The following is a 24,091-nucleotide window of genomic DNA, read 5'->3' on the forward strand; positions in this document are numbered from 1 at the left end:
GACTTCAACTTTAAATGTCCATCTTTTAATCTCTTGTTGTACATGATACACACCAAAAGATTAAGTTACTTGGTGATCAAACGGTTTCTTCTCTTTGTATGCACCTATTTAAGAATAGTGACAAATAAAATTAAAAATTAAATAACATTAACATCATGATCAAGTAAAAATCTTATTTAATAAAATTTTAAACTTAATTGAAAGTACTCCAATTCCTCTCATATCCTGATGCTGAACAAGTGAGGCTCAATATTCTCACTTCAAAACTTTGAAGTCCAAGGGTTTCATCTCCATATTGCATCCACCAGTCAGATATATTAAAATAGAAATAAATTAAGTGGTATTAACATTGCAAATATTAAAGTCAAAAATTCAACTATAGATCATTGCATACCTGGAGCACGTTTCTTAGAAGTTGCTATTGCTTGATAAAGACCAAAGAAACACTTTTTGTTGCGGAATGCATCCATTTCAAGATCCACTTTGACTATGTCTTCCTCCTTAACAAACTTGTGCATACAATTGAACTAACCTTTTTTAATCTTGGGATGAGTTGATTTATTATCATCATAATGGTAATGAAGATTCAAGAAATATGTTGCGGCATGCAAATCGCGATGCAATTGAAACTCCCATTTTTCATCAATGATATCCCATAATTCTTTGTATGATGCTTCTTCGCCTCCCAAATTTTTTGCTATTTCTTCTTTTGCGGCATCCATTACCCCATAAATAAATCCCATTGCTGGCATCTTTTCTGAATCCACTATTCTTAACACTCCCACCAAAGGTTTTATATTTTGAAGGGCGTAAAATACACTAGGCCAAAAAGTTCTATCAATCAAAATGATTTTTTTTTAATTGTTTTTCCTTTGGCTTTGTTTGCCCATGTACTATTTGCTTATTCTTTAGAAGTAAACATAGCCTCCAATGGTTGCCTCAACTGACAAATGCTTTGTAAAGTTAAAAATGCATTAGTAGATCTAGTCGTTGGAGGTCGAAGAAGATCCCTATTAGTGAAAGTTCTCATCATTTCCAATACATAACCATGATTGTAAATAAAATTGCACACTTTTCTAGCTTTCATCAATGTATTTTTATGTTGAGATAGCTCACCAATCTTTTCTAGCATCAGATCAAGATAATGAGCAGTACATGGAGCCCAATAAAGCGTTGGCCTTTTTCTATTAATTTTTTCCCAGACACCTTATAATTTGAAGCATTATCAGTTACCACTTGAACAACAAGCTCTTCTCCAACTTCCTCCACAACATCATCAAGAAGCTTAATAACATGGTAGCATCTTTTACAACATCTGATGCATCAATGGATTTTAAGAAAATAGTGCCATGAGAATTATTGGCAAGAAAATTAATCAAACTTCTTTCTCTCATATTCTTCCAACCATCAGATAATATGGATACTCTAGTTTGTGTCCATGTCTTCTGAACCTCATCAACGAAAGCTTTAGTTGTTTTCACTTCCTCTTCTAAGATCCAACTTCTAAGCTCATACATGGTAGGGGGTTTCAAACCCCGACCATATGAACCAATTGAACGGCACATATTATTAAAAGATGGAGAAGTAGCCACATTAAAAGCTATGCCATTCTCAAAAAAGAATCTTCCAATGTCTAAGTAAACTCGATTTTCGAGCCTCCTTTGCACTTGTAGGATTCATGGATTTTGGATCCCCTTGAACACCTTCTATGCCATCTTCCAAATTAACAATGAATCTATCCATTGGTCCTCTAACTCCTCTTGAAGAACCACCACTTGAAGTTTCAAAAGGATTCGGACAATAGTTAACATCTTCTAAGGATACCAGGCCTCCGAAATAAGACCCCGAATCAACCATATCATCAAATCTCTTTTATGCAACTTGTTTAGCTATATCACCTTTCTTCAAATATGATTTAATTTCTTGTTTAACTTCATTGGGAACTTTAGGGCATATGGTGATATTGTTATGAGTACAAGCAAGGTGCTCCTTCAATCTTTTTACACCTCCTTTAACAACTTTATTGCAAAAGTTGCATCTAATGTATATATATCCTTTTGCATCTCCATCAATCTCCACCTCTATACCATATTTCCAAGCCGGATCTCTTCTATGACCTCCCTTTGGTTTCATTTGTAAATTGTTAATGCCTCCTATTATTAATAGATCCCTCAATGTAAGCAATCAAACAAGAATTAAAATATCTAAACCGGTTATACCAAATCAGAAAAACAAACACCAAGAGTGATTTAAATCAGAAACTGAAACCCTAACAAAGCTAAACAATATGTTCATTCAAATCAATTAGGGCCAAACAAATAAGGAAAAGAAGAAAAGAAACAATTACAATAAATATCAATACAATCAAATTAGAAAAACAAGAATAACTCAAATCAGAAGAATAAGCACCAAACCAGTGCAATCCAATCAATTCTTAGAATGTTCATCCAAATCAAAACCGAAACAATTACAAATTTACAACACAACAACACTATTATGATAGACCAAAAATAAAATTTTAAGACAAACCTTTTGGCCATGGAGGAGAAAGGAGCGGTCGAAGGCTCGGAGCCGACTCGGAGTGCAAGCCCAGCAAGGAGAAAGTCAAGTTGTGGAGGAGAAGGAGAAGGCCATCAAGTTGGTTCTTCGCTGCCATCTTTCTATTTTACTTTTTCTTATCTTAAAAACAATGGGCATTGTTTTCATATAAAACTCTATTATATTATACTATATTGTACCTTAAAATAATGGGTATTGGGTGATTAGATTTAATTACATTATGAACCATCATATATATATATTGTACAATTATTTGGAATTTTAAAAAAAAAAATTTGTTGGCTAGTAGTTCTATAATTTTATTTAATGATTATGATCATCTTTTATTATTTTGAAAAATATTCTAAAAAAAATTCTTTATCCATACGTGTGAGATTTTGTTTTGATTTCATTGGATTGGAGATAATTATCAATCACCATTAAAAATAATTAATTTATATAATAACTTATCAAGAAAATATTTTTAAATAATTTGTAGATAATGAATAAAGAATAATAGTTAATTTATATTAATCATTTGTTTTAAATTAATATTTGAATTATACATATTTTTGATATTTTTTTAAAAAAATTTATCTCTCTAATACATATTTTTAATAATTTTAAACTAGAGAAATAGGAGGGAACATCTTTGATACATTATTAAAATATGTATTTTGTAATTAATTATTATTTTAAAATTATCTCAGCCATTAATGATTTGGTGATGGTTAAGAAAACCCTAGCCTCTAATGTACAGTCTTTTTTCTCTCATCCCATACATCCATCGCCACCACCACTGAAAGTCACCACCGCCAACTCAAAACCGTCCTCCCACCACCACCGGCATCCTCCTTCAGCCACCGTCCGCATTCTCTCCGGCCTCCACAACCTCTACTTTTTTTTCTTCTCATCATAGGGTGTACGCCTTTTCCGCCTCGAGGTGGAAAAGGCGCCTCGCCAGGTTGAGTCACAAGTTCCGCCACCGGCCATAGGGGCATGCGCGTTAATGCAAGCAGCCAGCGCCTCGAGTCGTACGCCTTGTTAGCATTTTTAAACTTTGCCCATAAATCCCTCTATTTTATCCTTATGCTTATTCTTACATGCATAAGCATGCTCGCAAGGTTCTCTAGATGAGACTTATGGTCGTAAGTCCATCTACAAGATGACCGTAAGGTGATCTATATGGCCTGTTCTTTAGTTGTTGATATCGAGAGAGCTTTATCTTCTTTATTTTGACTCAAAATAACTTCTTCTTCTCTCTCTCTCTCTCTCTCTCTCTCTCTTCCTGAACATTGTCCAAAACCTAAGAATATTATTTTTACCATGTTTAACATTATATTCTGAAAGAATACTCTAATACATGCCAAATAAGTGTATAAATTGATATAAAATGATGCACAAATATACACTTATCAAAAGATCTAAATAATATTGAGAGAGATTATGAAGTAAGGGTGGGGTGTTATAAAGTCTAGATGGCGATGATGTTATTGATAATGAGCATGGGAAGGAGTGTGTTAGTGTTGTGAGATAGTTGATGTAATGACAAGAGAATGTAGATAATTCTCAGAGGCATAAGTTTTTCTTACTAGATGTATGGTACAAAAGATCTTGTTTGAACTCATCACTGATTGTAGTTGCCAAGAGAATATTATTAGCACAAATTTGGTGTCAGATCTGCAATTGGTACTCGAGGTTTATCCTAATCATTACACTATTTAATAGATCAAAGAAGTACAAGGAATTTAAGTTATAGAGAGAGAGAGAGAGAGAGAGAGAGAGATGTGCCATTTTTTAGTTATGAATATTCTGATGAGCTTGTCGTATATTGTTAGGTAGAAATTGGTAGTTTGATGTTACTGTTAAGCACTTGGCAAAGAAAAACTCATATTAGTTAGAGAAGGAGTTAAATACACTCTCATACAATTAGGGGAAGGCTCCTACCAAAGCTTATGAAGTGGAGGAAAGGACTTTTCTTACAATTTAGCAAGTGGCATTAGAATTTATATATAATTGCAAAGAGATCATAGACATGCACTTATTGACTATGAATGAAGTTGGTATAACAAATGAATCAAACAGTAATGAATTTCTAGTGGAGGTGCAAAATTTGTTGTATTAATTTCATAATATTTTTCCTAAACAATTATCTAATAGCTTGCGCCTATGAGGGATATACAATATTATATTGGTTTGGTTCTTAAAGATAGCCATCAAATTTACAAGCGTTAAGAAGAATGTGATTCTTAGAGAGAAAGTAGAAGAATCATTTCAGAAGGACATATCAAGGCTAGTATAAGTCCATGTGCAATACACCCCTTTGTTAACACCTAAGAAGGATGAGAGTTAGATAATGTGTATTGATAGTAAGCTCATCATCAAGATTACTATTGGGTACAAGTTTCCAATTCCTAAGCTAGATGACGTATTGGAACAACTTGAAGTGGCAATGGTCTTTTCCAAGATTGATCTTAGTAGTGGCTACCATCAAAACAGAATTCTTTCTGGAAATAAGTGGAAGATTACATTCAAGACAAGCTAAGGGATGAGTTAAATATAAGCCTTTAGTCATATCCTTTAAATTAACTAATGCATTAAACACTTTCATGAGATTAATTATGAATCAGGTCTTAGGTCTTAGCCATGCAACAGAAAAATTAGCAAAGCAAATTTATTTACTTTAAGAAGATGTGAAGTCTAAGCTTGAGAATGTTGGTAATAAAGTCATCGTATTCCTTGGCAGAGAAAGACTTGCAAATGCCACTCAAAGCAAGCTGAGGCAAAGAAAGTATTGACCATTTAAGATTATTAATTAAGAAGATCAATGACAATGCTTATGTTGTTGATTTTCCAAATTGAAATACTTTCAATATTGATGACTTATATTTATATTTACTGATAGGGACACAAGTTTACATGCCGATCACGTAATAATAGTGTGCATAAAGTAGAGTGTCGGTCCACAAGGAAGAAAGTGAATATTAGTAATAGCTTTAATTCTGAAAAATAGCCTAAGTGATCGAATGATGTGTGTGTGAACAAAAGAAACTAAAATGAGAAATACGGAAATAAAACAAGAGGGAAATCAAGGGAAGAAACTATGTCCAGGCATAGTATCCCTCTAGGGTTATGAAGTGTTGGATAAAAGTTATTTAGGTTTGCTATCTTATTTGAACCGAGAGTTTCCAGAATTATACTAAACTCTAATTTAGGTGCAAAGCTGATATAGGCATCCATACAGTTGCATTAACACTCTATGTAACCTTACTGTGGGCTAATGACAATCTCTTAAGTAGATAATCTCCCCCGTAGAGAGAGATTACCCTTAATCATCGGAATACTGAGTAGAGATGTAAATTCTCCTAAAATTTACTCTACGCGATTGCAAAGAGCATGGAGATTATCATTAACTCACTCGGAAGGATTGTGGGAGACAAAGTCTCCAAATGACCCTAATCAGAGTCGTACTTACTATCCTTTTGAATTATAGCATGTCTATGCTAGGTGAAAATTTTTTCTTGTCACAAAGCACACCAAATGCATGAAAACTAGGGGGCTCTTGCCATAATAGCAATCATTCAATAAAAACATGCAATTAAATTCAAATAAAAATGATTACAATTAAGAAAACAATTAAAGCATCAAAGATCCAACTACCAATATTAATAAAATAAATTCTAAAGTTCAACTATGCCCAAACATCTACAAATTAACCCTCCATTAAAAGAGGGCAAGCATTCAACATACAAGTAATAGGAGAAGACAGGAGAAACATGAAAAGGCCCTTCTCAATAGTACCGACGAAGGATCTCCAGAGAAACACTAGGAAAGCTTCCATACATGCCGCCAAGATAAGCTTGATGGCTATGACCTCCAATGCCCTTGAATGTGGATCCAAATCTCTCTTCAAATAGCCCCTTGAGTGCTGAAGATTCATCTCTTTTTTTCCCCTAACTTCGCCTCCAATAATCACCCAAAAGATAAGTAAACAATGCCCTAAAAATTCTCATCAGTTTTATTTATACTCGGCTGCTTACGGGTTGCTTACGGGAGTATGAACGTGGTCATAAGTGAGCTGGAGAAGATAATCATGAGCCTTACGGAACAACTTATGACTGTAAGTCATGTCCGTAAGGTCTTCTGTTTGTGTTACAGTCCAACTTATGGTCATAAGCACTAGACTGTAAACTTCATTGTGTTACTTCTTGTGACTGCCCTTACAGGCGCATGTTGTGGTCGTACACTCCTCTGTATGGTCCTTATGAGCATCCTTATGGGCGTAAGCCGTACCTATAATATTCTCTAATTTGGCTCTGAATACTCCTTATAGGCATGCCCATAAGGTTCTCTGGAATCTACTTACGGCCGTAAGGTTGGCCGTAAGCCGCTTGTAAGCCACCTAGTTTGCCATTTCCTTTTTCAAATAATACCAAGAAAACTCCAACTCCTTTGTTTAAGGTCTGGAATGCTTCTTTTAGCTTTCTCTTTCTCTCTTCTTGAAGTGCTGCCCTAAACCTGAGAATGTAAAATACACTATATTTAGCATCGAATTCACAATATGATTCTAATACATGCCGAATGAGTATACAAAATAATATGAAATACATGAACATTGTACACTCATCATTTACTCAACTACAAACCTTAATTATCTGGATCATAACTCAAGGTCGAGTTTCTTGTGAATGGAGGTGAATAGTAAGCATAACATGCAATGGAATGAATACTCTTGACAATTTCATGGCTTGAATCTTTGAGTTTTTATGCTGCTTAATATTTTGGCACTATTCTAACTTTATTTATTATTTTTACCTTAATACATTTTGTTTAGCATTTGTAATCATCTATCTGTCTATTTATTTATTTATTATAGAAGTTTTTAGCTAACAATTCTTATTATTTGACTTTGAGTCTCTTTGCTATTTATGGTGTCAATTAATTTTTCTAACACAGGTATACGCTACCATGAACAAATAGTATAATGATTAAAAGAGAATCATCCCATGAGGATTATGCTTATCAACCATCGAAATTAATATAACTCTAATTCCTTTTGGACAAGTAAATTAAGAATGGTTAATTGAAAGTAAATAATACTAAAAGGTAGAAGAACTCATAATTGACAAGAAAAGAATATTCAATATCAAAAGGCTCTATAAAGTTTCCAAGTTCACTAAGATTAATTCTACCCATGATAATCTAGTTTAATCAATTGATGTTTGCTCCATATGTTGTTATCAAATTTTTATTAAATAACTATTAATCTTTCTCAAGCATCAATAGCTAGCATATCCCTCAAGTAAGTTAAGTACATCTCTTTGATAACTATGAACTTATGAAATTCATTAAATTATAGAAATTTATGTGGATGCATATGATCTCATAAATATCTCTATCTGATGATGATCATATGATATTTCAACAAAGATCCAATCCAATTATCATCTCTCAGTTTCAAATTGACTCACTAATCATGTAATTGTTGATTAAGCAAACACAAGCATTAAATTCAAATTGAAATATTCAACATAATTTGGAAATTACCATCAAATAAATTGAAACTAGACTAATTTAGGTTTTCATAATCTAGCTACATTGTAACTTAAGAAAAATAAATTTAGAATATAGTAAATTCAAAGGTCATCTTATTAACAAGGTTCATAATCAAGAAAAGAAAAGAAAAGAAAATTAAGAACTCGAGCTTGAAGATGAGTTGCCAATGAATCTTTGCACCCAATTCGTCTTCTTCGTCTTTTCTTCTGAACCCCTAACTTCTTTTATAAACTGAATATCGGGGTAGTGTCTGAGCACTATGATATTGGTAGCATCTTGGTGCCATACTTTCTGGTTCATAGTTAATTGTAGCACCTAGGCACCACACACTTGAGCCAAGGCACTATATTTTCTACTTTGCTGCTTTTCCTTTCTAATCAAAGCTTAGACGTTAAAACATAGGGCCTAGGCGTTGAGTACTCTACGTTGGTACCCATTCTTTCTCTTTTTTGTGCTTTTAAAATGCTTTTTTTTCAAGTCATGCTCTTCCTTTCATACAATTTAAAAACAACAAAAATAAGGGTAAATTACATGAAATATTCCAACATTGCACTCATCATAGGTTGAAACCAATTTAATTCACTAAACAAAAGCCTCATTCATCAATTAACCACTTAGGACATAACTGAATCGACTTAATATATCATCAATCAATCTAAGACTAACTAATTGAGGAAAATAAACTACCATTGATGAAGCAAAAGAGGTTATGATAAGAAAACACAGGATATACTTGTCTTTTTTAAAAAGGGAGAAAGTTGGCACTTTCTCCTTGAATATGTCTCTAATTGATAATAATACTCCCTCCGTTCCTTTTTATCTTACACAAATCCATGTTCCTTTTTATTTGTCACTTTCTAACATCAAGAAGCATTTATTATTTTTTTCCAAAATTACCCTTAACACTCTATTCAATTCTCTTACTAGAATTAAATATGAGAGAGAAATGTGAATGTATAAATTAAGGATAATTTTGGAAAAAATAACTACTTTTTTTATAAAATTTTATGAAATAACTAAATTTCTGGATACGTGAGATTCGGTTAACCACGACAGATAAAAAGGAACGGAGGGAGCATACCGAAATACAAATATGATAAAACTACGTCTAATGATTGAGATCAATTGAGATAAAGAGTGTTTGGTTGCTTGTAACTCTTCCTCAACTGAAAATAAATAATAATGTGTAAGTACAAGATAGAAAAACTAAAATTTTGTGTTTAGTTGAATGAATAAGAGAAAATGTACACATATACTATATACGCAACAACAACAATAATAATATCAAGAAACTATAATAAAGATTTAAACTAATTTAATTATAATTTAAAATACATTTTATTTTTTACCTAAATACTAAGAAAAATAACAATAGTACACACAGGGTCTATACTTGATATTTTAAAATTTAAAATTTAATATTTAATATAAAAGTATAAAATTAAAATATTTTAAACCCAAAAATAAAAAAAAATATTAATTAATTAAATAAATTATAAGATAAAGATGAGTATAAGATGGATGACTTGCTAGAACTCATTCGGTTCACGGAAAAATAAAATAAAATTTTGAATGCTTACATCCAAAGCTTTTTAATGGATATTTGTCACCAAGTACTTTGTAAGAGTGCATCTCCATTGATCGGTTGAGAAACCAAACAAACAAACAAAGGAAAAAAAAAAACAATAATATAACGTGTACGAGTCATTTTTCAGTGTAAATGGACATCCAACCAAACAAACACTATCTTACATTAAAAAAGAAATAACACATTAAAATTAGACAGTACTCATATCTTAAAATATACGTATTGTTCAAAATTAAGAAACAAAAAAGCTTTGGCTTTGAACACATTAAAATTTTAAGTACTTTTTTTTTAAAAAAGTACTTAAAATTTAATAAACAGATTTAGCAAAAATTAAACAATACGAAACTGATGGGTCTGGTCAGTCGGTGTTGACCGCAGCCTGGCCCGGCCCGGCCCAAACACCATACATGTGATGACGTCATCGCCCGTTTGTTTGACCCGCCGCCGCACGCATTGACTCACGTGCCCCATAAAAATTCATGGGGCCCACCAAAGAAAAAACCTTCAAACCAGGGCCCACAAAGCCCAAAAAAACAAGCCCATCAACTTTCTTAGCGCCATCATATAAAAAACGCCGGCTCTCATGCACTATAAATGAAGCTCCACAATCTCTCAAGCTCCACTCCAATGGCGTCTTCTTCTTCTTCTTCTTTTGAAACCCTAAGTTCATATACAGAGCCATCAGAGAAGAAGAAGAATATGACATACAGAGGAGTCAGACGCCGGCCATGGGGCAAGTTCGCGGCGGAGATAAGGGACTCAACAAGAAACGGCGTTAGAGTTTGGCTCGGGACCTTCGAGAGCGCTGAGGAAGCTGCCATGGCGTATGACCAAGCGGCTTTCTCAATGAGAGGCCCAAGGGCAATGCTCAACTTTCCGGTGGAGAAGGTGGTGGAGTCATTGAAGAGTTTGGGATGCGGCGAAGAAGAGGATGATTATGGTAATTGTTCTCCGGCTATGGCTTTGAAGAGGAAGCACTCTATGAGAAGGAGGAGGAGGAGAAGTGAGAGGTTGGTTTTGGAGGACTTGGGTTCTCAGTATTTGGAGGAGCTTCTTTCTGCTTCTTTAATGGATTCTTGCTAGCTTTTCTAAATAACTTCATTAAGCTATATATATATATATAGCATTGTCTTCTTGATTTCAATTTTCTTCATTTCATCTTGCTCTTTCTCTTCCTCACTTTTTAGTGAATATGAACAAAAGTAATAAGTTGGTTAAATCAATTTATCATCATAAAAATTGATCTAAATCATGTTGGTGATGTTGTAATACTTTAATGGAATTGATTTCCTTGTGTTTCATCTCTTCTTCTCTCTATTGCTTTTTCTCTCCCCCCTTCTCACTAAGCTTGTGATTTATGTTTGATAGATGTGGAGTCTAATTTACATTCAATGACGAAGAGTACGAACTTATTATTAATATTTACAATATAAAGATAGATGTAAATGTATGTAATACAAGATTGTTTTATATTAAAGCTTAATTAGGAAGTAGATAAATTGTTGGATGGACTTCTAAATACTCCATCAATGCATAGTCTTGTGTTATTGGAACTCATTGTTTATAGACATATATAAGCAGTTTATTACTAGGGTTGGTGGATTTTGAACTATAATTTGGACCATGTATATATTGTCATTTATAGCTTGAGCCAACCGACATTGAAGTATGACCATGAATGTGACACTCTTCGTTTGTTTTACGTGCATAGTTTTTTTATTAATTAGTAAGAGCATTTAATATTCCTAAGATTGAATTCAACATATTTTTTTACTACAAGGAATGGGAATCATGAGCGTGTGATCATAAGAAAATGTAGCATGTGTTGGTTAGTATTAATGCTTATCCTATATACCATAATTGTTATGAATTAAATTATGGTCAAGTCTGATTTTTTATTTAATTAGAATTAAATCATAGTCATATTTAGGATAACAACTTTATTACAATGTCCTAATAATTGCATTCAAACTATTACACCAATCATAGTAAAATTTAGTCAGATTTAGTTAAAATTAAATTTTATATATATATATATATATATATGCTTCTTTCCAACACTAACATGCCATTGTTCATGCAATCGAGCATCATTCTAGCCTCTTCACATATAACTTGCCATTCGCCACCATGTACAAACCCTAATTAGAATTTTTATTTTATATTATTACAAAAGAATGAGTGGTTACGTGTAAAAAATAAAAATAAAAAATTTACAAAACATTTGTTTTAGTAAAATTAATTATACAAGGACTAATATATAATATGGTCGGTCGATAGGATGTTTTTCTTTCAAGGTGTCATACTCCACCCAAGTTTCCAGTGAAGTTCTTTCTTGAGGAGGATCACATTAGCAATGCACTTATATTTTAAGATTAACTTGGGCCATTCATCTTTTAAGATACCACATTTCACTAACCCCTGCTTTGGTCTGGAGGGAGGAGGGAGGAGGGGTGAGGGAGTGAGGGAGGAGTATGGAGGGTTTGAGAAAATATCGTGTTTGGCTCATGGAGGTGTGGAGGAGTAGTTTATTTTTTTTTTGTTTAGTTGAAAAGAGGAGTGGGGAGGAGAGAGAAAGAGTGTAATGTGTATTTAACTATTTTGCCATTGTACAATAAAATAGGTAATAATATATATAATAATCAATTGTAGAATAATAATAATAACACAATATATAATATATGATAAACATTATAAAACACACACAATAATTAGGGAAAAATATTTATTCAAAAAAAAAATTATGAGGAGTCATAACATTTTGATTATAATTGACAAATATTGGTTAAAATGTGAACACCCAAACATACCCTATTTTTGTCATATTTTTTCATAAACTTAAAAAAAAAAAATGGTGAAAACATGCTTGGAAAGCATACCCTATTTTTTTTCATATTTAACAAAAAATATGCTCATGATAAACATATTCACAATCCCAAACAAACAATCACTATGATACAATAGGAATTCTACATATAGGTGAAGGGCATTAATGGTATTTTGCATTATTTAAAAAAATTAAAAAAAACAATAAACATCCACTCCCCAAAAGACCCCAATTTGGGGGAGTGGATTATGAGGGGTGAGGAGGGGTGAGGCACCCCTCCTCACCCCCTCTCACCCCCTTTCACTCCCTCAACCAAACAACACCCACACCCCCCAACACCCCCTCACCCCTCCTCCCTCCCCCAACCAAACAAAGCCTAAAGGTTGTGCAGTCGAGTTTACCTTAAGTTCGAGGTGTCACACTCTAATTAATTAAATATCTAGACGATAAAGTTTAGTCTTCGATGGGATTACACTCATAAAGCAATTTCAATATAAGCTTGACCCATGGAGTTCGACTTTCAAGTTTATCATGTATGTCTTCATCTGCTTTGCTAACTTTAACTCTAATTAAAAGCATTACATTCTTTGCTTCTTTGACGAAATATGGACAAACTATATCGAGAAAAACATGTACTAAAAATTATTTAAATATTTAATACAAAAATATAAATTAATATCAATAATATGCATTATATAATAAAAAATAAAATGTACCTTTTTTTTCATTCTTTTACAACAAATCCTTTTCTTTTCCTTTCTAAATCTTGCTCCATGATCAATCCACCCCCAAAAAAAAATGTTTTTAATAATATAAAAATGAAAATAAATAAATGAGATATTTTCAAAAGTAATATCAAGGCAAAACATGCATGTTTATAACTAATCCCATAAAGTTTTTTTTTTGAAGTTGTTCAAATAAATCTTAATTAACTAATTAATACAATTGGTTTCGCGGTCCATGGTTATTTTATTATTAAATTAAAAGATAAATTTTTACAAATATAAATTTTTTTAATGTGTTTTTTTTTTTTTGGACAAAGTGTACAACTTGCACATGCACAAAATTACTCTTTCAATATGCATGTGCCCTCAATTTGTATGAGTTGAAATATGAACATATCTTTTTAACAGAATATAAACACTTTAATAAAAAACTCAATGATAATAAACCAAAAAATAATTAACAACGCAACAACTAATCCCATAAATTTTCTTCATCGCAACACCACCTCTTAGAATGCCATGCATCTTGACCACCTTTGTAATATATATATAAAGTTTATTTTCAATAAATAAATAAAATTAAAGAAAGAAAGTTAGGTCAAAGTGGCTAATAGCAAACCACGTGACCACACCTAACTTGCTTCCAAAATGGAATATATACAATTGTTATTTGAGTAAGGATTAATTTTTTAAATGAGACCATGATTTATTTTATTTTAGTTTGGATGAGATAATAATAATGAAGATTAGGGGCAAAAGAAATTGCAATATAATTATATATTATTTCACTTCATTTCATTTCATTTCATAAATTTCAAATTAATATTAAGTTTAATATGATGAATATAAAAAAAATTGTGTTATAAAACATAATTAAATAAAGGTAACATTTTTTTCTTGACAAATATAACAACCGCAGTTAGTTAAGAGTGTGCACAGGACTGGAGATTGATCATTCAGCCTCACACTCTCATTTAGGGACACAAGGCTCAGATTGTAAGCATAAACCTACATTAGGGACCTATTACCATCACATTACGATTGGGAGAATTTGAACTTGGGGCAATTAAAATCGACTATCATCACCCCAAACAATTAGAGCCGGGTCACCAAGCTATTAGCTCATTGACTAAAAGTTAACAATTGATTCTCATAATTTTTTTTAAATAAATTTATCAATATCATAATAATTAATGTTTGATTGAATATTATAACACTTTTTTTTTATTTTGCAAAATAAAACAGAAATGAAATGGAGGAAATAAGTAGGCAATACTAATTTAAGATGCAATCCGATATTTTTTAATTAAAGTAAAGAATAATCGAAGTTGTTTCATTTCCATCACAAAATATTGAAAAACAACCCAAGAGCCTTTGGTTTGGTGATATTGGCTGCTCCGTAATACTTGGTTCGAGGTATTGTGTGTTAATGACCAATCAATATTTCATGAAAGCGCACACTTAACTAAATCATAAAAATAAGAGAAGAAACACAAAAATTGTTTACTCAGTTCAATTGAACAATAGCTTACATCTAGGGGGCCAAGCCCAAAAATAAATCCACTAAAAGAGGGGACACAAAGATGGCTACAAGACTCTCACACATCCTCTCAAAAAGTACCCTCACTCTTGATTACTCGATGCCCACTCTCTCACCCACATTCTTAGGTCTCTCTCCTCGTAGCCCACTTTAAATCTTCAAAGCAAGGTCTTATATAGACGTCTCCACATTCTAAAGATATAATCTCCCTTTTTTAGAATCATTGTGGCTTCTAACTTGAACACATTCTAAATTTAATCGTTGCAACATCAGTTGTAATCGAGCTTACAACTTGGCTCTCCTACTGACTATGACTAAATTCTAGCTTCCATTGTAATGCGACCTTGAAGATCAAAGGTCGCCTGCGGCGCTAAACCCCTATATGCTTACGAGCGGGTTACGGGCATAAGCCTCGACCGTAAGTTTGCAGAATGAACAGTTACGGGGAGCTTATGGCCGTAAGACGTATCCCGTGAGGGTAGTTCTCCTTTACAACCTAGGTTACGACTGTAATGACCCTAATACTATAGCCCGTAAAGTTCTCTGACTGGCTCTTACTATCATACTTACGAGATAAGACACCCGTAAGGAACATAGGTTGAGATCCCCAGAACGTTACGGGTCGTAAGGGTTTAAATTCTATCCGTAAAGTGCTTTGGATGACCCTTACAACCTCCATTACTGGCGTAAGCCACCCGTAGAGAACTTACGGGCGTAAAATGCCGGTAAATCCCGCTGTTTGAGGCTTACGACCATGCTTACTGGTGCACTTAAGGAATTCTAAACTGTGCGCTTAAGGACTTACAGACCGTAAGTGCACTTGTAAGTAAGGCTCTCTGAAATCCCCTTATAGGGTGGCTTACGGGCATAAAATACTCGTAAATCCCGTTGTTTGAGGCTTACGGCCATGCTTACGAGTGTAAATAGCCCATAAGAGTCCTAAAAAATTGAGCAAAGTTTTTCATGTTTCCTACAGTTAAGCTCAAATACATTTAGGACGTGGGAAGCACGCAATGAGTGTCTAAAAACACAAGCAAACAACCAACACATAAAAATCACGACAAGCCAAGCAATTTATTGCAAGCACCAAAGAAAATAACAAACTACACTAAAGACTAAAACTCAAACAAAATATGAGAAATCTTCCTTGGGTTGCCTCCCAAGAAGCGCTTGTTTAACGCTACGAGCTTGCCGTACCTATAACGCATAATCATGGAGGCTCAAAGTAAAAGCACTTCTCATGACCCCAATCAACATCTCCACAATAATGCCCAAGTGTTAGATCAGAGCAAGTAAGGAACTTACCGATGTAATGGACTAAATCGGAAGTTACCTCTTTATGCAAAGATTCTCTCTTGCCTTTCTTAGGGGAAGTGACCTAGCTTCATTGCTTCTTTCGTGTGCTCTCCTCAATAATGGCAAGCGTAAGAAACGAGGTGGTATCTTCAATGTGAGGGCCATCCAATAACTCCTCGATAGGCTCTTTGTGCAACATCTCCTGCACATATTCATCCACAAGTGAGTCAGTTCCATCAACGTAATAACATGTATCAAAAGTAGAGAGATGTGGCATTGCATCGGATAAAGCAAAAATCACTTCCTCATCCCCAACCCTAAGTGTTATTTTATTGTTACTGACATTAATGAGGGCTTGGGAGGTGGCTAGGAATGACCTACCAAGTATGAGGGGCAATTCAACATCCTCGTCTACGTCTAGAATTACAAAATCTACCGGGCTAATAAACTTGTCAACCTTAACCAAAACGTCTTCTATGATTCCCCTAAGATGTCTAATTTAGCGGTCCGCTTGTTGCAATATCATCCTAGTCGGTTTAAGGTCATATAGTCTAAGTTTCCTAAACATGGTGTATGGCATTACATTAATACTAACACCTAGACACGTTAGAGTTTTTTCATCAACCAAATCACCAATCTTACAAGGAATAGTAAAACTCCCTAGATCTTTTTTCTTCCTTAGTAGCCTGTCACGTCCCGACCCGCGGGCCCGCCACGTGACAACCGCCGCGACGATCCCGAGGAGGGACACACACCACTCAACCCTCGAGTCATCGCAAGGCTCACAAACTCCTGCTAAACAACACCGCAATAATAAAGGTACCAAAAACAAAACTTTCACTCGAAAAATCAATAGTAAAGTGAAAGATATACAAATCACATTTACAGAGTTAATAACACTAGTGGATCCACTGCACTCATACAATGCAACCTGATTAAGAGTAAACAAACAACCTGACTCGGGATACAAATTGCCAAGCACTTCGCCTCGCTATGACGACCAAAACCACTAAAACCTGGAAGAGAGGAGGGGGGTGAGTAACCATAGTCACTCAGTGAATGGGTTAGCACAAATCTAACAGAATATCAAAACAAATCGAGGAAATTCCAATAAACACATTCTACAATAACATAAATGAACTGGAACGTTCACATTTGCAACATAATGAAAATACAGGATATGAAACCTTGGTATTTAGAAACCAAAACATAAATTCTCACGAGTATAGACAAAACATCAACATGTATAAAACAAATGCTTGGATATAATTTCCCAAAATAAGTAGAAGAACCAACTTAAATAAATAAAATCCTCGATAATCACAAATCCTCAATTCTGCATGATACATGTTCGAAAAGCATTAAGATATCAAACATGTTATGTGAAAGATCACACTTCGAATATACCAATTGCAAGAAAATAAAATTTTCCTCAAATATTGAAATTTCATCTCGATCAAATAAACAATGGCCTAAAAACACTCTCTCTAACTTTAGCCAGTCACGACTAAGTTGAGAGCCGTCAAGGTCTTCGCACCCTGACGTTGGGCCCACCGGTCCCGTGTGGTGACCCCGGGATCCCGATGTATCATCCAATCGTGGGCTCTACGCTCCCACCCGATCCGGACAAATCAACACCCGGTCCACAACGCCACCTCTAAAGGCTGGCCCGTTGGGACCCACTATCGCAGATAGTCGGGCCTTAGCCCGCCCGTCACCATCCAAACCAACATATAGTCGTAGCAATAATACAATCCCGAATCACTCATGTCACAAGGTCCTTATTCGGGACAAGCATTCACATATCGGGAATAAACATTATTTCCACAAATCCAAAGCCAAAGCATAGTAATGCATGTAAACTTTCAAAAAGTATTCCAATCCCGATGTGCTAATACATTCAAAAAAACATTTCGTCCAAATGTCAAGAATAACACAATAATATGCGAAGCTCGAAGCATTGCTTTTAGACAATAAAAACCAGATCAATATTAAACGCATTATAATATCCACAATCTAGAAGAACATGCCATTCGAAATAAAAACCCTTTTGTTTTTCATAACCATAAATATCAAAAAGCATGCTTATACAAGTGAAAGGTTTTTACAAACCATTTCTAAAAAGTTGATGCCAACGATGTAGAAAAAGAAACATTAAGTTTTTGAAATACAATAAAAGGCATCAAAACAAGCATAGCTTTTTGTTCTAGTTAAACCTCAAGTTACTTAGGATCATTCTAGCTTTCTCTTTCTTCACTCACTAAGTTTTTCCTCCAAATACAAGATTAATCCCCAAGGTCTAGTCTATCACAACCTCTAAATACTTTTACAAGTCATGAAAAATATGTTCATCTCATCACATATATTTACACCTACCAATATACATTGATTAAATCCTACTTTACACATCATTAGGTATTTACTTTCACAAGCCTTTACTATTCGAGCCTCTCTTATACTCAACAATGTCTTAGATCCTTATCATAGTGCCACTACCTCAACATTAATATTTACTTCATCTATAATAATTTCATTGTCAAAAATACTCACAAGTTGACTATCTCCTCTAAGGATGTATTAAATCAAACTATTATTAAAAAAATTCACGTGAATATTCAGTCTTTGCAATTCAACACTTGTCACATATATAGCTCAAGCTATTCATCATCAACCTTCTAAATAAATTCCATTTAGAATAATAATCATAATCATTGGCATCCACCCGATATATATATATATATATATACATATGTATATCCCGATATGATCAAACTACAATTAAGCACCCTACACTATGCTCACAAGAACAAACCTCATCAATTTGTGAGAATCCTACTACATAAGTGTAATTATGTCACCCATGGTTCTCGGATATTACAAAGAATATATTAGCATAAATCTCAACGACTAGCCAAAAATCATATATAAGGTTCCACAAGTTATTCCAATTCCAATATACTAGTGTAGTCATATACCTTAGCATTCAAGACTTCATCAGGGTTCCATGTACCATGTTTATCACATCATGCCTCAAAACTTCGTAAATTATGCATCATTAGGGAGATTAAATCATCCATTGAACATACATAATCAATTTTACTTATAACCCATAAGCTCCATGAACTTGTTGTAATAATCAGCAATTTCCATTCATCCACCAAGCATGTATATCCTCAAGTTCAATCTCAACTAACGCAAGTACAACATTAACAAGCTTTCTCATGATTTTTTTCGGAGAGTAAACCACAAGTCATTTTAAATAAACCATAGTCTCTAGTAGTCATCTACACTTTCTTTTTCTCCTATAGCCGGTGATTTGAAAACATGATAAAGCCATGGAAATCATTTTCAGAAAAAAACAAATAAAAATATTTTTCGATACTCAATTAGAATTGTGCACTCAACATAACCCACTCACGGAACATGTTGCCTCGCTGGAGACGCCAGACACCGATCAGCGGTTTCCTTCCCTTGGAGGATGCTTCGCCACCTAGATACAAGCAGGGGAATCCAAATACTAATGAACACAAGAATGATCGCTAAAAGAAAAATGCATGCAAATGCATTTATACATGTCTAATACTGAAACCTTAGGGTTTTAGGGCAAAAACATTGTCATTTTGGACCCAAAACGACCTCGAATGAAGTAAACCTAGTTCCAATAAGTTCAATGAATGAAAAGCTTCAATTTGGATCAAAGAAATACAATAAAAGGCCAAAGTTTTTCCGGTGCTACGAGTAACATCGGGGAATGCTACGATAGAAAACCCGAACCTTACAAATGGTTTTCTCTCATTTTACAACATCAAACGATGAAATTTTTGACACAATTCTCATGAATAACAATTGACAACATCAAGGGCTTTCATTTTAAGCCCAAAAACTTCCACAAATCATGAAAAAAATCTAGGGTTTTTGGTCTAGGTTTTATAAATAATGAATACAATGAAAAATACTGGAAGAAATACATACTAAAAAAACTCGGATAAAGGCTCTTACCTTACTCAAGAGGATGTGGGGAGTAAATTTTTTTGGTGTTGGTTCGCGGAATTGGTCGCCGGAAATAGTTAGGGATAAGGGTTCGGCCGGCATGGAGAAGCAAAGAAGGAGAAGGAAAGAAGAAGGAAGAGAAGAATTTGGATATTAATTCTCGGGTTGCTACGATGTCGGGTTGCTACGATGACACTTCAACAAGATCTGGGTCACTACAGATCGTCAGTGCTACGATGTCGACAGTAATCAATAGTGTTGAGTCGCAAAAACTACGAGGAACAGGCTAGTTTAACTACGATGAATGGGTTGCTACAATGTTTTTTTATTCTTTTCTAAATTACTCTATTGCCCCTCTAACACAAGAATGGAAACAAAAATCCAAATGACCGAATTGCCCCCTATTTATGGCAGAATTTTCGCACATAATCAACTGTGCAATCCAGTAAAAATCTATTAATGCAAAATGACCATTTTACCCTAATGCATTCACAAAAATAAGAGAAAATCCTAGGTCCAAATTTGGACTGGGTACAAGTTTTGAAGCAATGCAGAACTGCTTTCGCTCAGTGTCACAGTTGATATCTCCTCAAGTTTTTGCGTATTTGTTAATAAATCCTTGAGAAACTTAGCGTACTTTGGCATTTGGGACAAGGCTTCCACAAACGGTACATTGATGTGCAATTGCTTCAACAAGTACAGAAATCTCTTGAATTATTCGTCTATAAGATCATTCCTCATCCTTGACAGATAGGGGAGGCGGGGAACGTACTCTTTCACTGGGGGTGTCATTCTCTTCTCAACACTCAGAGTAGGTACGCTTTCCCATACCGGGCTCTCAACGAATTCAATTTCTGGCTCTTTTTCCTTCTCCATCACCTTGTCACTACCCATCCCCACCTCTTTACCACTCTGAATAGTGATTGCCTTAAGATGCTCACAGGGATTAGCTTTGGTGTTACTCGGTAGACTTTCCCGAGGTCGCTCAGACAACAATTTAGCAATTTGTGCCATTAGTTCTCCAAGTTCTGAGGAAAACCTATTGGTTTCTCAATGATGCCTCTATGCCCTAAAACTTATTGTCTAACTGTTGGAACTTGATGTCCGTACTTTGAATAAACCGAGTAAGCACTTCCTCCAATGTGAGTCTCTTGTCGTTCTGTTGGTGAGAATGAAACCCTAGCGGAGCTTTCTGCTGTTGTCCATGACCTCCCCAAGAGAAATTAGAGTGATTCAGCCCATCCAGGATTATATGTGTCACTGTAGAGATTTCCTTGCTGTCTGGGGGAACTACCGACGAAATCCACTTGTTCAACAGGTCCATGCGCCACCCCTATAATGGAACAGTCCAAGGGAGCGTGTCCTCCCCACAAGTATCACGAACTATGACCATAGCTGATTTTTGAGTAGGCAAACTGTCAATCTTCCTGCTCAATGCCTCCACCTAGGCTGCTAATGTTGTAACCTCACTGACCTCAATCATCCCAGCGAGCTTGGCAACTTATTTGCCTCTCGAATTTCACTAATAATTGTCCATGGCTATTTCTTCAATTAACTATTTGTTTGCCTCCAGGGTCTTATTGCCAAGCGATCCTCCTGCTATAGATTCAATAAGTTGTCAGGTACTCTGCTTGAGACCCTGATGGAAAAATCTGAACTTCCATCCATTCGAAGAGGTTATGATGCAGACACTTCCTCAACAAATTCTTAAACCTCTCCCACGCCTCAAATAATGATTCAGTATGCAATTGTGCATATGTTGTAATCTCTTGACACAACTTGGTCGTCTTCCTGGAGGAAAATAACGGGCCAAGAATACTCCTACAAGCTGTTCCCAAGTCATGATGGATGCTCAAAGAAGAGCTTAAAGCCACAGTTTAGCTCTCCCTTTTACTGAAAATAGGAATAAACGGAGTCTGATGGCGTTATCAGAAACATTGTTGATCTTAAGCATGTCACACACTTCGAGGAATCCCCTAATATGACTGTTGGGATCCTCGTCCGATAATCCATGGAACTATACTACACTTTGTACCATCTGGACAAACGCAGGTTTAAGCTCAAAATTGTTTGTTGTACCTGGTGATCACACTATACTTGACTGAGAACCGTCAAGAGTGGGAGAGCATAGTTTAAAAGGGTTCTGTATCAGTTCCCTTAGTCTGCCATAGTATCCAGTTGCTCTCCTTCAACACTCATCGTCAAAGATCCTGTCTCATTTAGTAAGGATGTCCTTAATCTAATTCCAATCACTCTCTCTAGACTACTCTCGCCTTCTGCCAGTCTTGGAGCTTTACCCTTTGGTGGCATGCACTGAAATCAAGCAAAAGAAAAAGAATCTGAAAACAATAGAAAAGAAAGAGAATATAAACAAGTAAGAAAAAGAAAAGAAATTGCTAAAGTGACAAATATTTAAGTGTTCCTAATATCACTAATCATTCCCCTACAATGGTGTCAAAAACTTGACGAGGACGCATGCAAGTGTACGTGCCGATTGCGTTATAAAGTGTGCTTGAAGTGCAGAGTGTCAGTCTATAAAGAAGTTGGTGAATACTAGTAATAACTCTAAATCCAAAAATTAGCCTAATGAAGTACGTGAAGTGTGTGAAAACAAAAACAAAAGAAAACTAGAAAATACGAGAAAATCGCATGAGAAAATTTAAGGAAGAGAATGATGTCCACGCATAGCATTCTTCTAGGGTTATGAAGTACAGGACAATTGTTATCTAAGCATACAATTCTATTTGAATCGAAATGTTTTCAGAAGCATAAAAAACTTTGATTTCTCAAACGAAGTGTAATTGAATTGGTGTAGAGCTGATACAGACATCTACACAATCGCATTAACACCCTATAAAACCTTATTGCGGGCTAATGGCAATCTTTTAAGTAGACAATCTCCAACTAAAGAGAGATTGCCCCTAATCTAAATATAGAGTAGAAATGTAATTTCTCCTAAAATCTACTCCACATGATTACAAAGAGGATAGAGATTATCATCAACTCACTCAGAAGGATTGTGAGAGACAAAGTCTCCTACATACCCTAACCAGAGGGCACCCACTATCCTCTTGAATTGCGGTAAGCCTATTCTAGGTGGGAATTTCTTTTTGTTATGTAGCAATACAAGATATGAGAGGTAGGGCTTTCGCCTCGTTAGCCATCAAGCATCCATTCACATAATTAGACTTAAATAGATATGATTGCTAAGGAGAAATCTATTAAAGCATAAGAGATCCAACAACCAAAGTCACAAAATATAAACCCTAGAGTTCAACTATGCCCAAACACCTACAAATTAGCCCTCCATTAATGGAGAGCAAGCATTTAAGATACAACAAATAAAGGTAAACATAGTATCCATGAAAACTCTATTGTCAATTTCTAGGATGTAGAGTCGCAGAGGTAGAATCCATGTGCATCCAAGATAAGCTTGACGACTACGATCTCCAAACTCCTTCAATGCTGGCCCAAATCCCCTCCAAATCTTGCCTAAGGTGCTGGAGATTCGGCCCTTTTCTTCCTCAATCTCGCCTCCAAGAATCGCCCCTAAAGAATAGAGAAATAGAATAGATCATGACCTAAAAATCCTCTTAAGTTCCATTTATACCCGACTGCTTACAGGTTACTTACGGGCGTAAAGGCTAGGTCGTAAGGGAGTTGGAGAAGATAATCGCGAGTCTTACAAGAATGTTTACGGTAGTAAGCCTCATCAGTAAGGTCTTCTAAATATGTTATAGTCCAACTTACGGTCGTAAGAGCTGGATCGTAAGCTTCGCTGTCTGTTTCTTGCTATTGCCCTTACAAGCGTGCACTGTGGTTATAAGCTCCTCTGGATGGTCCTTACATGCATCCTTACAGGCATAAGCTTTGCCCATAAGGTCCTCTGAATTGACTCTGAATCGTCCTTACCGGCATAAACATGCCCGCAAGGTCTACTGGACTATATTTACGGCCGTAAGGTGGACCATAAGCTGCCCATAAGCCACCCAATTTCTTTGTCCTTATTATAATGATACCAAGAGAGCTCC

The 24,091-nt window shown here is 35.0% G+C and overlaps 1 protein-coding gene and 1 non-coding gene across 2 annotated transcripts; both read left to right on the top strand.

Annotated features, from left to right (window-relative positions):
- The first annotated feature begins 10,309 nt into the window (after nucleotides 1-10,309).
- Nucleotides 10,310-10,765, top strand: LOC120258399 (ethylene-response factor C3-like). Its single transcript, XM_039265789.1, has one exon. The coding sequence runs from the start codon at nucleotides 10,310-10,312 to the stop codon at nucleotides 10,763-10,765; it is 456 nt and encodes a 151-aa protein (XP_039121723.1).
- Nucleotides 10,766-21,734: 10,969 nt separating this feature from the next.
- Nucleotides 21,735-21,841, top strand: LOC120267887. Its single transcript, XR_005538614.1, has one exon. It is a non-coding gene; the product is annotated as a small nucleolar RNA R71 (small nucleolar RNA).
- The last annotated feature ends 2,250 nt before the right edge of the window (nucleotides 21,842-24,091 follow it).

Source organism: Dioscorea cayenensis, chromosome 1 (genome assembly GCF_009730915.1).
Source record: "Dioscorea cayenensis subsp. rotundata cultivar TDr96_F1 chromosome 1, TDr96_F1_v2_PseudoChromosome.rev07_lg8_w22 25.fasta, whole genome shotgun sequence".
Classification (NCBI taxonomy): domain Eukaryota; kingdom Viridiplantae; phylum Streptophyta; class Magnoliopsida; order Dioscoreales; family Dioscoreaceae; genus Dioscorea; species Dioscorea cayenensis.